Source organism: Pteropus alecto, unplaced genomic scaffold, assembly GCF_000325575.1.
Source record: "Pteropus alecto unplaced genomic scaffold, ASM32557v1 scaffold37, whole genome shotgun sequence".
Lineage (NCBI taxonomy): Eukaryota > Metazoa > Chordata > Mammalia > Chiroptera > Pteropodidae > Pteropus > Pteropus alecto.
This window is the reverse complement of record NW_006440605.1, coordinates 609,313-622,542: the sequence shown is the minus strand read 5'-3', so window position 1 is coordinate 622,542 and position 13,230 is coordinate 609,313. Positions and strand designations below refer to the sequence as shown.

At 54.5% G+C, this 13,230-nt stretch overlaps 1 protein-coding gene across 2 annotated transcripts in view; it reads right to left on the bottom strand.

Moving 5' to 3' along the window:
- The window catches only part of TIMM44 (translocase of inner mitochondrial membrane 44), a 14,850-nt gene extending 1,770 nt beyond the window's left edge, over positions 1–13,080 (bottom strand). The window contains exons 1-11 of one of the 2 annotated variants that reach the window (XM_006917222.3): positions 12,940–13,080; positions 11,093–11,194; positions 8,667–8,837; positions 7,587–7,667; positions 6,698–6,847; positions 5,000–5,139; positions 4,633–4,718; positions 3,868–3,960; positions 3,637–3,761; positions 2,143–2,193; positions 15–104 (exon numbers count right to left, since the gene is read on the bottom strand). In XM_006917222.3, the coding sequence (XP_006917284.1) occupies positions 15–104; positions 2,143–2,193; positions 3,637–3,761; positions 3,868–3,960; positions 4,633–4,718; positions 5,000–5,139; positions 6,698–6,847; positions 7,587–7,667; positions 8,667–8,837; positions 11,093–11,194; positions 12,940–12,984 (1,134 nt within the window). In that variant the 5' untranslated portion in view covers positions 12,985–13,080. Of the gene's footprint in view, positions 1–14; positions 105–2,142; positions 2,194–3,636; positions 3,762–3,867; positions 3,961–4,632; positions 4,719–4,999; positions 5,140–6,697; positions 6,848–7,586; positions 7,668–8,666; positions 8,838–11,092; positions 11,195–11,312; positions 12,681–12,939 lie in introns of those variants that run through there. The other variant, XM_025050538.1, reaches the window with a different exon arrangement.
- Positions 13,081–13,230: the final 150 nt, after the last annotated feature.

The following is a 13,230-nucleotide window of genomic DNA, read 5'->3' as shown; positions in this document are numbered from 1 at the left end:
GAAAAGGCACTCACATCCACATTGTCAATGTCCAGGATGTGCGAGTGGAACTGGAGGCCCAGCGCCTTGGCCTGCTGGATCGGGTGGGCCAGCTGTCTGTAGGTCTGCAATAAGAGGCCAACATGCCTGTGAAATGACCGCCGGAGCACAAGCCATGCCAAGGCGCTGCACCACAGGAGGGCGGGCATACCCGCTGATGCCTGCCCACCCTAGGCCGGTGCCAGCATCCTGGGACACTCTCCCTATAAGGCAGCTCACCGGCAGTTTCGTGATTTCAGCTCTTGCACCTTCCAGAAATGGCCCCGGTGCCTGGGTGTGTTACGCCAGGAGCGGCAGATGCCAGGAGCATGGGTCCAAGCACAGAGGCTGGTGCCACCCGTTTGCTGGCTTGAGTCACACACTTCCCTCTCATTATAAAGACAGCACTGTGTCAGACTACCAAATGAAAGTGGTTTAATCAGTGGAGTAGGTAATTCTCCTGGAACACCATCTGAAATGCACTCGCAGGGGTATGTTGAGGCCTCCCTGGCTGATCTTAAATGTTCGCGCATTTACCTCACTCTGAGTCTTGGCCTGGAATCAAATGATTTTTCTAGGATTTGTTCTAACCCACAGGTGGCTCTGAAACCAACTGCCTTGTTTTCACTGACCAGCCTCTTGTGGGTGGCGGACTGCTACCGGCAGCCTGTTCTTCCTATAGGGGCAGTGGCACCATAAATGACACTCTTAACACCCTCGTGCCTGTTCTCAGGCCCAGGACACAGTCCTGGGACCTATGCAGTCTCGTATCGCAACAAGGCAACCATGATGGAAGACAGTCCAACGGTGTCTAGTTTTTATGGAAATAACCTATCCGATGAAAAAAAAAAAAAAGGTGTCCATCCTACTTCTTGTGTAGTTTCTTTAAAATGACATTTAAAAAACACCTCTGTGAGCAGCAACAATTTCAGCTGTGTTTCCAGGGGCACTGGCAGCTCTCTGGCAAAGAGAATCAGCCACCTCCTAATGGTCCCAAAGTAAAAAACAACAACAACAACAACAACAAAAACACACTCATAACTGCCTGCTGGATTAGTCACTGTGCAGGGGAGTGTTTAAAAAGAAAATCTGACATCTCTGCTTCTTCCAAGTTGTTTGTGAGCTGGTACAGAATAGAATCAGCCAAAAAGCCTCCGGATTGCTTAATACAAAGAAGCTGAAGAAAACACCCCATGAACACACAGGTCAGGGAGCAAGCAGGGTGAAGCGAGGCTGCCAGGAGCAGGGCAGACAGTGCGCTCCTGGAGATGCCTGGTCCCCGACTCTGGGGAGCAGGGGGGCCTCGTCAGGACCCTTGGCTCCTCCCCGGGTGGGAAATCTACCGACATCTGTTTTGATCCGAGTTCTGGGACCTTGCAGCAAGAACAGCTAATGAAATCATCCAGCACTTTGTGCATCCTGGAACACTGCTTCTGTGTTCGTGCTGTACCTTCATGACCTCATGGAATGGGGACAACAATGCAACTCTGGCCCAGGGAAGGGGGATGACGCGGGCCGCCGGGGCCTCAAACTGTACTCTCTCCAGCACCTGTGAGCGCTGGGGGAATGTCTGATGTACCCCAGAATAATTCATTGTCCCTTTCTACCTGACCCCTGGGCCTCCAGCCTATAGCCAAGGCCACTCTAGGCCATGGGGCCACCTGAAACGGGGCAGGTAGACGGGCCACACTGAAACTTCATCTTGCTAGGTCACTTCTCCTGTGGTCACTTTTTATCCTCACTATGAGCCTTCTTAACCAGAATTAAGATGCAGGAAGGGTTCTGAGTCACAGTGAGGCAGGAGGACCACCCCAGCCCCAGGAAAAGGGAGGAAAAGGAGAACGAGCTGGAAGGAGCGCCCCTGAGTAAGAGTTTAATGCACAGCGACCAGCCACCTGGCCCTCAGCAAGTCCTACAGGTTACGTGGCACCCGGCCCATGGTGTGGACGTGTACAACGTGCAGACAGACAGAAAGCTCTGTGCGAGCGAACATGTCGGACACAAGGACCCCTCTTCAACTAGGACACCAGGCCCTGTCATGCCCCTTCCAGACCAGCCGCCTGAGCAGATCTCCAAACTGTGATTTCTTTCTAGGCCTAAAGAGAAGAAAAAGGAAGTACTCACAGCTTCATAGCACCAGTCTTTGAGAATGTCAAGCTCTCCAGAAATCATGGCCTAAAAACGGAAAGACCGAAAAACAAGTGTGAGAAGGAGAGTGGGCTTCTGAGGCAGGAGAACTCCCAAGAACGTTCTCCAGTGACAGCCTTTCCTTTGCAGACTCCGCCCCCACCCTGTGGCTTCTGGGTGAGGAGGGAGCGGGGCTTGGGCCAGGCTTATGGCAGGGAGTGCCACCTCCTCGGGACCCTGGAAGCAAAGCCTCTGGTTATGTGACCATGGGGCGGCCCAGAGTGGGTTCCAGGGCCTGGTAGAAAGGAGACAAAGGTGGCAGCAGGCCAGGCTCTCACTCTGGCCAGGAAATTGAGCCAAGGAGGTGAGAAGCTGCTTTCTGCCTTCCCTGGGGACGAAGCTCTGGATGGCCAGGCCCACAGAGGGACAGAAAGTCTCCTGCCAGTGGGAGCAGCCTGGGGGAGGGGCGGGGGCAGAGTGGGAAGTCCTGGGAGTGGGTTCCCAAGGTAAAGTGGGGGTGCTTTTTCAGGAACCTGGAGTCAGGGCTTGATCTGGGGAACATCAGGGAGGAGCCCAGAGAGGGGAGGAGGGGGCCAGGTGCCCAAGGGAAACCGCAGGGCGGCCCGAGTCCTGAGCCACCCTCACCCCGAAGAAACTGCCTGAGCTCTCACTGCCATTTTTAGGAATCACTCCATCCCCACCTTTGCTCAGCCCTGCCCAAAGTGGCAACTGGAGGGAGAGGGGACATGTGGAGGCTGGTGGAAGGGAGGTGGTAGGCAGAGGGAACAGGCACCCACATCGGGTCAAAGGGCTTTTCTGCAGTCCCACTTGGGGCCTCCCAAAGGCCTGGCCTGGTTGGGCTGGAGGGTCCCCAGGCTCCAGCTACATCTTGGGGGCTACAGAAGGGCAGGGAAAAGGCAGCTGACCTTGTGGAGGGTGAGACCTTGAACAAGCTGCCCCCTCCTCATTTCTAAGCCAAAATAAGGGGGCAAGAGGACCAGAAGATGGGATTCAGGATTCCCAGAGACCTATGAGGGAGGAAAGCTCCACAGCTGCTGTGGTGGCCCTGGACCTGCCTCCCGACCCTGAGGGTCTGGCCTGAGCTCATGTGAATCCCTCCTCATGGCCCTCCTCATGGCTCACCCCAAGAGCAGGAGCCAGCTTCTCTCTGACTCCTGAAAGGACTCTGGTACCTGGGGACAAACACCTGACCCTGGCAGCCATGAGGGAATAACTTCAGACAGAGAACACGAGGAAAACAAGAAGTGAGAAGACTCAGTCTTGGGGGCAAGCGTACCCGTGAGTCTAGAAAATGTCAGAGCCACTGTCACCAGGACCAGAGGGGCACGTGCAAGCCTTTTTGGAGGGCCAGACTTGGGGGGGCTCTCAGGCCTCTGAAGATAAGCCTCGTCTCTGTTCAGAAAACACCCTCCTGGAGGAATTTTTGATCTGGTGAGGACCAAGGAGGGGCCTGCGGGGTTGGGCACCCACCTCCAGGACGTTGGGGATGATGTCGTTCTCGCATTGCTGCAGGAACCGCTCCTTGTCAAAGGCGGGGTCCACCCGCAGGATCTCCGTGAGCACCTCCGACATCTCCGTCTTCGAAAACAGGCCCCCTGGGGGCAGCCAAGCCAGGAGTGGGTAGGGGGCCTGGAACCTCTCCTTGTTGCCGACCCAGGGATGTGGGGGTGCGGCAGGATAATCCTGGGGACACTCACTCACCCAGCAAGTCTGTGACCTTGTCTGTCAGCACGCGGGAGGCCCGGATGAGTGCATTGTCACTCTCGTCATACTTCATCTTCATCTCGAAGAACCCTGCAGGAGACAGAGGCAGGGTCAGGCGTCCCTTCTGGAAAGTCCCTGAGTTCTGGGAGTTCTCTATGGCCTCTGCGTGATATATTCCAGACACAGGTCCGGTAAGTGAGGGGACCCCCTGAGCTGCTTCCTCAGCTGTGCACGAAGGCCCAGGCCCGCGGACCTACCTCAGGGGGCTGTGGGGACGGATCAGTGGTGGGCCTAAGGGGCTGTGAGAACAAGGAAACAGGCCTCTAGCGGCCCCACAGGACAAGGGATAACGCATGTGGCTCCACCCCGTGTTTGTCGGCATCTGGGAGCCCCATGCCCCAGCGAGAGCAGAGAACTCCATCCTCCCCAGGGCTCCTGGCCTCCCACCCTCCCTTAGGAAGGAGTATCTCCCGAAATCCCCAGCTGCACCACTGCGTCTGGCTACCCTACTGTGACCGCTAGCTCTGGCAAATGTCAAAATGGTGACCCAGTCCCAAGAGCAATATCCTTGCCCACCAGCCACTGAGAGGCCAACACCCCATTAATCTCACGGGGTGACCCTATGGAAATGAGTGGTCCTCTCTGCCCCAATCTCCTCCTCTGAAAAATGGGGGTCTGGTTTGTGCCCAGGACCCAGGAAGTGTTCAGTGTCTTCCATCATCTCGCTGCTGTCAGCCAAGTCTCAGCGACGTGAACACTCACTGTTGAACACCACGTTGTTGTCCCTGAAGTCCTTCCACTGCTGATACCACTTGGAGTCCTTATGCAGCACAACCCCCAGGGCCTCCCTGGGGGAGACAGGGTGGCCGGTGAGCAGAAGCCAGGGAGCCGCTGGGCCCGGGCCCATCACTGCGGGGAGAGGGCAGCAGGACAGCCCAAGCTAGTGGCCACGGTGACCCCGTCTTCATATCGTGGCCTCCTGTCTTCCCTCTTCCCCTTCCCACCACCTGCCCTCCCCCAAATTCTCTCAAGGGAGACAGGAACCTGGAGCAGAAAACAAACTCGATAACTGACTTCCGTGGGCCTGAAGGGGAGGCAGTGAGGGGTCCCTGGCTGCCCCGCTACCTACTCATTGGGCTCAAACACTTTCTCTTCCTTGAACTTCTCTCCGGCAAACTCCTTTCTTTTCCGGAGCCGTTCGGGCCTCCGGTAGGGCCCAGTCTGGCCCAGGACACTGTCGTCGATCTCCTTCTTCACTGACTCCACCCCCTGAAGGAGAGCACAGAAGGTGCGGGGCAGGTGCTGGGGACCTTTCTGACACCCCCAGACACCAGTGTCGGCCTGTGTGGTTGTGCCTAAAGTTGGGGAATGACTGCTATGAACCCCAACCTCAGGCCTGATGGTACCCTGGGGCCTCACCTTCCCCAGGTCTTGCGGTCACTCGGCCCAGAGCCCCTACCCAGCCCAGTGCAGGGTAATGACATGCTTGAGCCTCCTGTGCCTCCGGGGAGACCCCAGCTCCGCCTGACCACCACCCCCAGCCCTCCAGGAGCAGCAGACATGCCCTCACTGCCCCAGATGTCCTTGGATTATGAGACGGACACCTCGCTCTCCCTGGAAACCAGAGGAGCATCCTCGATTCCGCCTCTGCTCCACTCCTCAATCCAAGCAGACCCAACGTCTGTGTATCCGCCTTCCTGAAACTCTGGAATCCATTTTCTCCCCCTCCCCACCCATGGGCAACTGCACTAGGGTCCCCCAAGACACTCTCCAGCCTCCTCTGCGCCACTGCTGGACTTCTCGTTGGGTGGCTGTGCCTCTTCCACACTCAATATAGGCACACCTTATTTTATTGTGCCTCACAGATATTGTGTTTTTCTTTTTTTTTTTTTTTTTTTTAAATATTAAAGGTAAGACACTCCACCAGCAAAAAGATTACGACTCGCTGAAGGCTCAGATAATGGTTAGCATTTTTTAGTAATACAGTATTTTTTAATTAAGAGATGTACACTGTGTTTTTAGACATAATGCTATTACACACTTAATAGACTACAATAGAGTATAAACATAACTTTTACACACACTGGGAAACCGCAAAATTTCTATGGCCGGTATTATCATGGTATTCACTTTACTGCGGTGGATTGGAACCTGCAATATCTGAGAGCTGCTTGTAACCTTTTTTGGCTCCTTGTTGCTTCTTGGATGAAATCTGAAGTCTCCTGTGTGGCCTGCAAGACTGCTCCGATGGGCCCTGCTCTCCCTCCGACTCCCCTGCCATTGCTCTGGCCACACCAAGTTGTGTGGGACACACGAATGGGCTTTTTGCACTCCTTTTTAGGGCATGCTCCCTCTGCCTGCAACCCCTTCCCTGTGTGTTCTTCTGTCACATGTCGCTCAGGAACTGTGTGTCCCCTTCCTGTCCCCCAGGCCTCTTGAGAGCAGGAACTCAGACTTTTTCTCCTGGGGCCCCCATGACCAGCAGAGAGCCTGGCACAAGCTCAACAAGCGTTATCGGAATGAATTGAGGACCTCAAGTCACCCCAAGTGGGACAAATCTCTGGAGTATGAATGCAGCTCAGGATGCTGGCAGCTAAGAAAAGGCGAGAGGCTCACAGTGCATTACCCTGCAGCTCTCTAGGGCTATGACTTGCCCAAGGTCACCCAGCCAGGAGGGGTCTGAGGACCTGGCGCCTCAAGTGGGCCCTCCCCACCAGTCAGTCCCACTGCACTTCCCGCCCCAGTGCGGCCGTCTGTCTTTGGGGTTGAGCTCCAAGGTGGGAACTCTGGCTCTCAGCTCCGCAACGGGCCCCGGCGTCCAGCTCACCTGGGAGAGGGCTCTGAAGGCAGCCGTCCTGCCCAGCTTCTCCCCGCCCTTGGACACCGACTCAGCCGACTGCTTGGCGGTCTTGGCTGCTTCCTCCATACCCTCCTTGATTTTCCGGCCAAGGTCACTTTTACTGACTTCGTCAAGACTCTACTGAGACAGAAGTGTGCATGTGGGGCGGGGGGCGGTGTCAGCACAATACCCCTCAGGGGCCCACAGGCGCACTGAACTCCTCTGGCTCCTGAGGCCCTGAGACTCAGGCGCACACGTTCAAGAGCACTGCCTACAACTCCTGGGGTGCTGCACCCTCTGTCAGCTGGCCTTTCCCAGAATGGGCAGGAGCCCTAAGTCCCTACAGGAGCCACGGGAGCAGCAGCCTGAGGGTAAGAAAGAAGTTGAGGGTGTGCCCAACATGGGGCTGGCCTCACGTGGAGCCAACAACGGCGTAAAGCCCTGCCCCAGCTCTCCTGCCCACAAGAACAAAACAACCCTAAAGTAGCAAAACGAAAGCCCCCCGCACTGTCTAGGAGGGTCTCACTCCCATCTCCACTCACCCTTGATGGCAAAATGTCCCCTCCCCTTCTATGTTTAGGCAGGTGGAAAAAATCCTCATTTTATCCTCACATTCTGGATGTTTGCCCATCCACTTCTAACTTAAGTAGTAAACTGCCAGGCAGGTGGGCGAGTCCAACTTCCGCCCCTTCCTAAGGGGTATTGTGTATCTGCACTATGGACGCCTCCAGGCCAGGCCAGCTGTGTCCTCAATGGTCACCCAGCTCTCGCCCACACCTGTTCGACCGTGGCTGCTAGCACCGTTCTCCCGAAGCGGGGGGCACAGATGGGCCCTCAGAGCCTGGCCGGGAAACTGAGGTGGCCCAGAGACTGTTACCTCCTTCACAGTGCCCGTGATGGCCCCCAGCTTCTTCTTGATCACCTCGCTCGTCCGCACGGTTTCAGATTCGATGGTTTTCTACAGTAAAGAGTTACCATACAGCAGTTACTGGACAGCCACGGGCCCAAAGAAGCATTTTCTCAGCAGCCCCTTCCTCCTCCATACTCCCCGCACCTCAAGGGCCCATCACTGCCCCACCGTCTGGTCTGTGGATCTCAGCCACTAAAGGCAGACAGACGGGGACCCTCCTGAGCCCGGGAGCCCCTGGACCTGCATCTTTCTCTGGGCGGCAGGGCTTGATCCTGCCTGTCGGCTCGTCAGCATTCTGCTGCCCTGTTCTGTCCTCCACCCAGCCACCAGCCACTGCAGTGACTCCCACACCCTAGCCGCCCCAGCCAACCTAGGCTTGCTCTGCCCCCAAAGGACCACCCAGCCCACTCCCCTTCTTCAATGAAAGGAAAGGCCATCTTCCATGGGGTTGCATCCCCCACTGGCAGGAACCACACGGATAGTTACATCCATGTGAGTGACCTGGGGACACTCAGAGGCAATGAGCCTTGCCCATGGCCTGGGGTGTGGGTCAAGAGAAAACTGAAGGATCTGAGACAGGTGCCTGTACCCCATTCATAGTGGCAGGCACTTGGCAACTTCTCAGTAAGAGGTGGCAGCGGTAATTAGTAATTACACCAGCACTGTGTCCCACTCTACCCACTTCACCCAGAGGACAACGACCAGGAAGCTCCCAGGAACAGCGAATCTCAAACCCAGCACTCGAGGGATCATAGGGGTCCCATGGAGACGCAGATTCTAACCCAGCAGGTCAAGAGGCTCTGAAACCCTCATTTCTCACAAGCTCCCAAAAGAAGCCCGTGCTGCTGGTGTGCAGAACTGGAAGGCTAGGCGACCCGCTCCTGTCCCCTAGGCTGCTGTCATCAGTGAGGTGACCTCACCTCCACATTAGCTACTCCTTCCCCAACTGCACCCACACTGAGCTCCCTGCACTGTCCGGGACCAGGAAATTGCTAGCTCTGAAAGCAAGGGTGCCCACCGAAGGAGACACGAGGCAAAGGGACTCACATATTTCCTTCTGGCTTCCTGGAGCGCATCTGACTCTTCCAACTTCCGGGCTTCGTCTCGGAATTTTTTTATACTTTCTTTCATTTCTTTGTTTTTGGCTAATTCTTGTTTGATATTATCTAACAAGCCAGAGAGAAAGCCTTTTCTGTTTCCAGAAGAATAGGATTTGGACTAGAAAGAATGTAAAAGGAATGAAGGAGTTTTAATTTTCTCCTTTCTGTTGATAATGGGTTTAACAATGAATAGCTACCTTTTTTATATATATATAAGAATTATATAAATTTAAAAAACATCACACAATAAACTGCGGGACATCCAGACAACAAAGTATTATTCAGCAATAAAAAGAAATGAGCTGTCAAGCCATGAAAAGACATGTAGAAACCTTAAATGCATGTTATTAAGTGAAAGAAGCTGATCTGAAAAGGCTACAAACAGTATGATTCCAACTCTACAACTTTCTGGAAAAGGCCAAACTGTGGAGACAGTGAAAAGGTCAGTGGTTGCCAGGGGGAGGGTTCAGGATAAATAGGCGGAACACAGGATTTTTAGGGCAGTGGAACTATTCTGTATAATACTGTAACAGTGAATACATATCATTATATTTGTCAAAACCCAGAATATACAACACAGAGAGTGAACTCTACTGTAAACTATGGACTTCAGTTAATAATAATGTACCCATTTTGGCTCCCCTCCCATAACCGATGCCCCACCCTAATGCAAGATGTGAACAGAAAATTATGCTGGCGGGGAGAGTGAGACAGAAGTGTGCATGTGGGGCGTCTGCTCGATTTTTCTGTAAATCTAAAACTGCTCCAAAAATAAATAAATAAATAAAGTCCATTAAAAATGTAACAAAATGCCAGGCTCCTTCTTCAACAGAGGAGATGCTGGACAAGAAACAGGTGCAGCTTGGAATACTCACGGGGATTCTAACATGCTCGCCCAAGGCCAAGGCCATCACTGAAGGGGCCCTCACCCCAGGACTGGAGCCGAAAGGACTCTGGGGCCCCTCATCCCTAAGGAGCTGGCACAGGGTCAGGCTTCCTGGGCTTCTGGGGCCAAGGTAACTTCTTCCTCTGGGGTCACTCCCAAGTCCCCATCTGGGACTTTTATGTAACCCAAGGGACTGAGGACCGACACAAACCTCACTTTCTCAGCCCACAGGATCACAAAGACCAAGAGCCTGAGCTCAGCGTTCCTCTCCATGGGAAAACCCAACACACCCAGAGGCCATACTGCAGGGAGGCCAGAAGAGGCCCTGTTCCAGGCACAAGCACCAGCGCTATACAACGCTCAAGACACAAGCTTCCCAGTCAGACAGGGCTGGGTTTAGACCCTTGCTTTGCCACCTGTGGAACTAAGAGCAGACTCAGAAAAGAGAGAGCTTAAAGAATGACTGTGAGAGAGTCGAGGCACCGGGAAGTGGCGTGTGTGATCAGCCGCTCCCATCGCTCCCACCACGATGTGCTGGGTATGCCACTGCAGCTGGGGCCCCCTTTACCGGTTTCAGGGATGACAGCCTCCCTGGACTCTGTCAAGCTCCAGGGAAAGCTGTGCCAAGCCCAGCTGCTGCTCCACAGGAGGGGCGGCCAGGCCCGGTGCCGGCAGGCTGTCGTCTCGTCTACATGCACCCTGGCCAACCTTTCTCTCCAGGGGAGTCCACGTTCTAAGACTGCCAGGGACCGTGCCAACCGGTAGCAGCTCTGTCACTCACTCAAGGGCAACAAATTGTGGGCGAGTGAGAAACTGGGCAATAAGGGGAAGGGCCACAGGGCCTGTCCCATGGCCGTAACAGCCCCAGGAGAGGATCAGGGAGATGAAGTCTGAGTGAGGCGGGCACAAGTAACTAGCTGCCTGCATGGAAGCAGCCAAGATGAGGCTGGGAAGGGAGAGTGTGTGCCGCCCAGTGCGGTGTTGGGCTTTCCTCCCTGTGGTGATGAGGCACCAACAGAAGCATGGTTGAAGAGAAGTGACAAGGAAGGCAAAAGTTCTAGAAAACGCTACCTGTGAGGAATAACATAAAGGGTGGGGGAGATGGAGCCCGGGAAACTGAGCCCCAGGATATGATGGGTGACTCTGCTCAAATGCCTATAGGGCTGTCACCCAGAAAAGGAAATAACCTTGCTTGGTCAAGGAGCCACTGGTAGAAGACACAGGGACATGATTTCAGCTCAGTACAGAGGGTGCCTTTCCACCATCAGAGCTGACACAATGTGCTACTATGTCAAGCATGTCCGGAAATACAGAGAGGACCAGGCACACTGGACTCTGTAACTTCAAAAGCTTTGGATGTGGAATGCCTGTCAATCAGATGCCAGTGGCAATATGGGCAACATCCTGCAGCCCTCTCTCCTGTCAACTAGGTCTGGTTTTTCAGGCCTCCCCCTTCTGTCTGCTTGCTCATGTCCTAAGTTACTCACCAGGGGCAGTTCTCTACCTGGCCGGCGTATCTGATAGGTACCATGGGGTAGTGGCACTAGGTTGTGGCTGGACAGAAACTGGATTCCACTGCTGAGGCATCTCTAATTGGGGGAGAAAAAAGGAAGATCCATTCAGATAAGAAAGTGACTAAGAAGTAAGTAGGCCACGCTAAAAAAGCAGGGGTTGCCTGAGACTCATTTGCCAATTTTTATCACACACCCGCCACGTGCTAGATGCTCTACAATCTTCCCGAATTCTCAGAAGCCGGTGGAATCTGGTGGAAAGAGAAAACATTGGACCTCTGCCTCCAGGGCCCACATCTAGCCTTCCGCCTCTGAACCTGTGAGGAACCAGATGAGTCCCAGGAAATGCCAGCCCATGGTGGAAGAAGGCTAAATGTGTCAGTCCGATTTAATTCCTTAGTCTGAAAACGGGTAGGCTGAGTCTCAATGCCAGTGGCAAGCAGTCTTCTTTCACGAGCCCTCTCCACTTCTGCTGGCCTTGTAAGATCAGAGACTTAGGCTTTCAGAGGTAAACACTGATAACTTACTGTCCCAGGCACAATCCTGGAATAAACCAGGACTGCAAGCAAGGCAACTTAGGGAGTCACTTGGGCAAAGATGCTGCTATTCTCATGTGAAAGGCGTTTCTTCTCCTACCAAATAATGAACTTAAGCTCCGTGAGAGAACGGTCTGTGCAGGTCCCGTTCAACGCTGCACCCTAGCACCCAGCACAGAGCCAGGCACGTGGATGTCAATACCTGATGAAACCACTCTGCCATTTCCACATTTCCTGGGCCTTTCCTCTCCCTATTCCAAGCCTTCTGGCTCCAGGAACCCTAGGTGACATCTTAAACTTATACAGATGCCACCATCTCCCATAGCTACTCAAGAGTAACTCTTGGGAGTTTAAATAACTTGTTTTACTTCTCTAAATGCCTACACCCATTGATTCTGGAGCCACTGAATCCAGCAACAGTCTGAAATAGAAGTATATGGCTGTCTAACTTTAGAGAGCAATCCCACAGCAGAACCAAACCTGAGGGTGGGTCCCCCTCAGTCCTGTGTCTAAATCCAAACATGTGTAAATTCAACCTCTAAAACCTGACTCAAAAGACAAGCAGCCAAGAAAAAAATCAGCCCAGGGTCAAAGACACCTTCTTTCTCCCAACACTCAGATTCCAGTGAAATACTTTCCTTCCTCCTGGAGTCAGACTGACTCCAGCTTTGGATCAGGTCAGCCACTCATAGCTCAGAGAAGTGGGCAGGCTGCCAGTCTGTCTCGTTTCCTAACCTGTGAAACAGTAACAAGCAGCAGCAACATGTAGTACTATTTTCTGAGTGAGCTTCATGCCTTGACTCCCACCGCCCCCTAAGCCCAAATTTAGCAAGGGCAAGAGTAGCCTCTCTCGCTTTCACACGAACGGATAGGAGAGGCAATGCAGCAAATGCTCTCGGTAGAGGACATGGCATATAAACGTAAGCCATGACTGTCAAGGTTTTTTGCCTTCCCCTCGCTACTTTTTCTCCACTGGGCGCCAAGGCCACCATGAACTCCCCGGAGCACGTGGGGTCTGACCAGGAGGTGAGGCGCACCAATCCGCTCTCTGCCCAGCCCCAGCTACACCGCCCCGGCCCCGCACGCTCAGCGTCAGCTCTCAGGCCTCGCTCCAGTCCCCCTGCCCCGGCCTCAGCTGACCCAATGACCCATTCTCAAGCCACTCGCCGAGTCCGAGGAAGGACCGAGGGAGCCAGAAGCCCGAGCAGGCCCTGGAGGTCGCGGGCCCAGGGCTCCCTAGGCCGGGATCCCCTCAACACCCTCCCCCGGCCCCGCAGACGCGCTCACCCGCGGGCAGCCGCACCAGCCTCCCCGCAGCGCCGCCGCTGCCATGTTGCAGGATGCCGTGTGACCTTCTGTCGGCGCGGCCCGATGGCGTCATCACCCGTCGCGTCTTCCCCGAGCGCCTCGGGCCTGGGAAAAGCGGGCCCTGGCGGCGGGGCTGAGGCGAGCAAAGGCCTCTGATTGGATAGAACTCTCAAGGAGGCGGGCCTTCCTTGGACAGACGTCTCCCATAGAGGCGGGGCCTGAAAGAGGGAGGGGAATTCCTAGAGCTGTCCTATGATAGGACAGGATTTC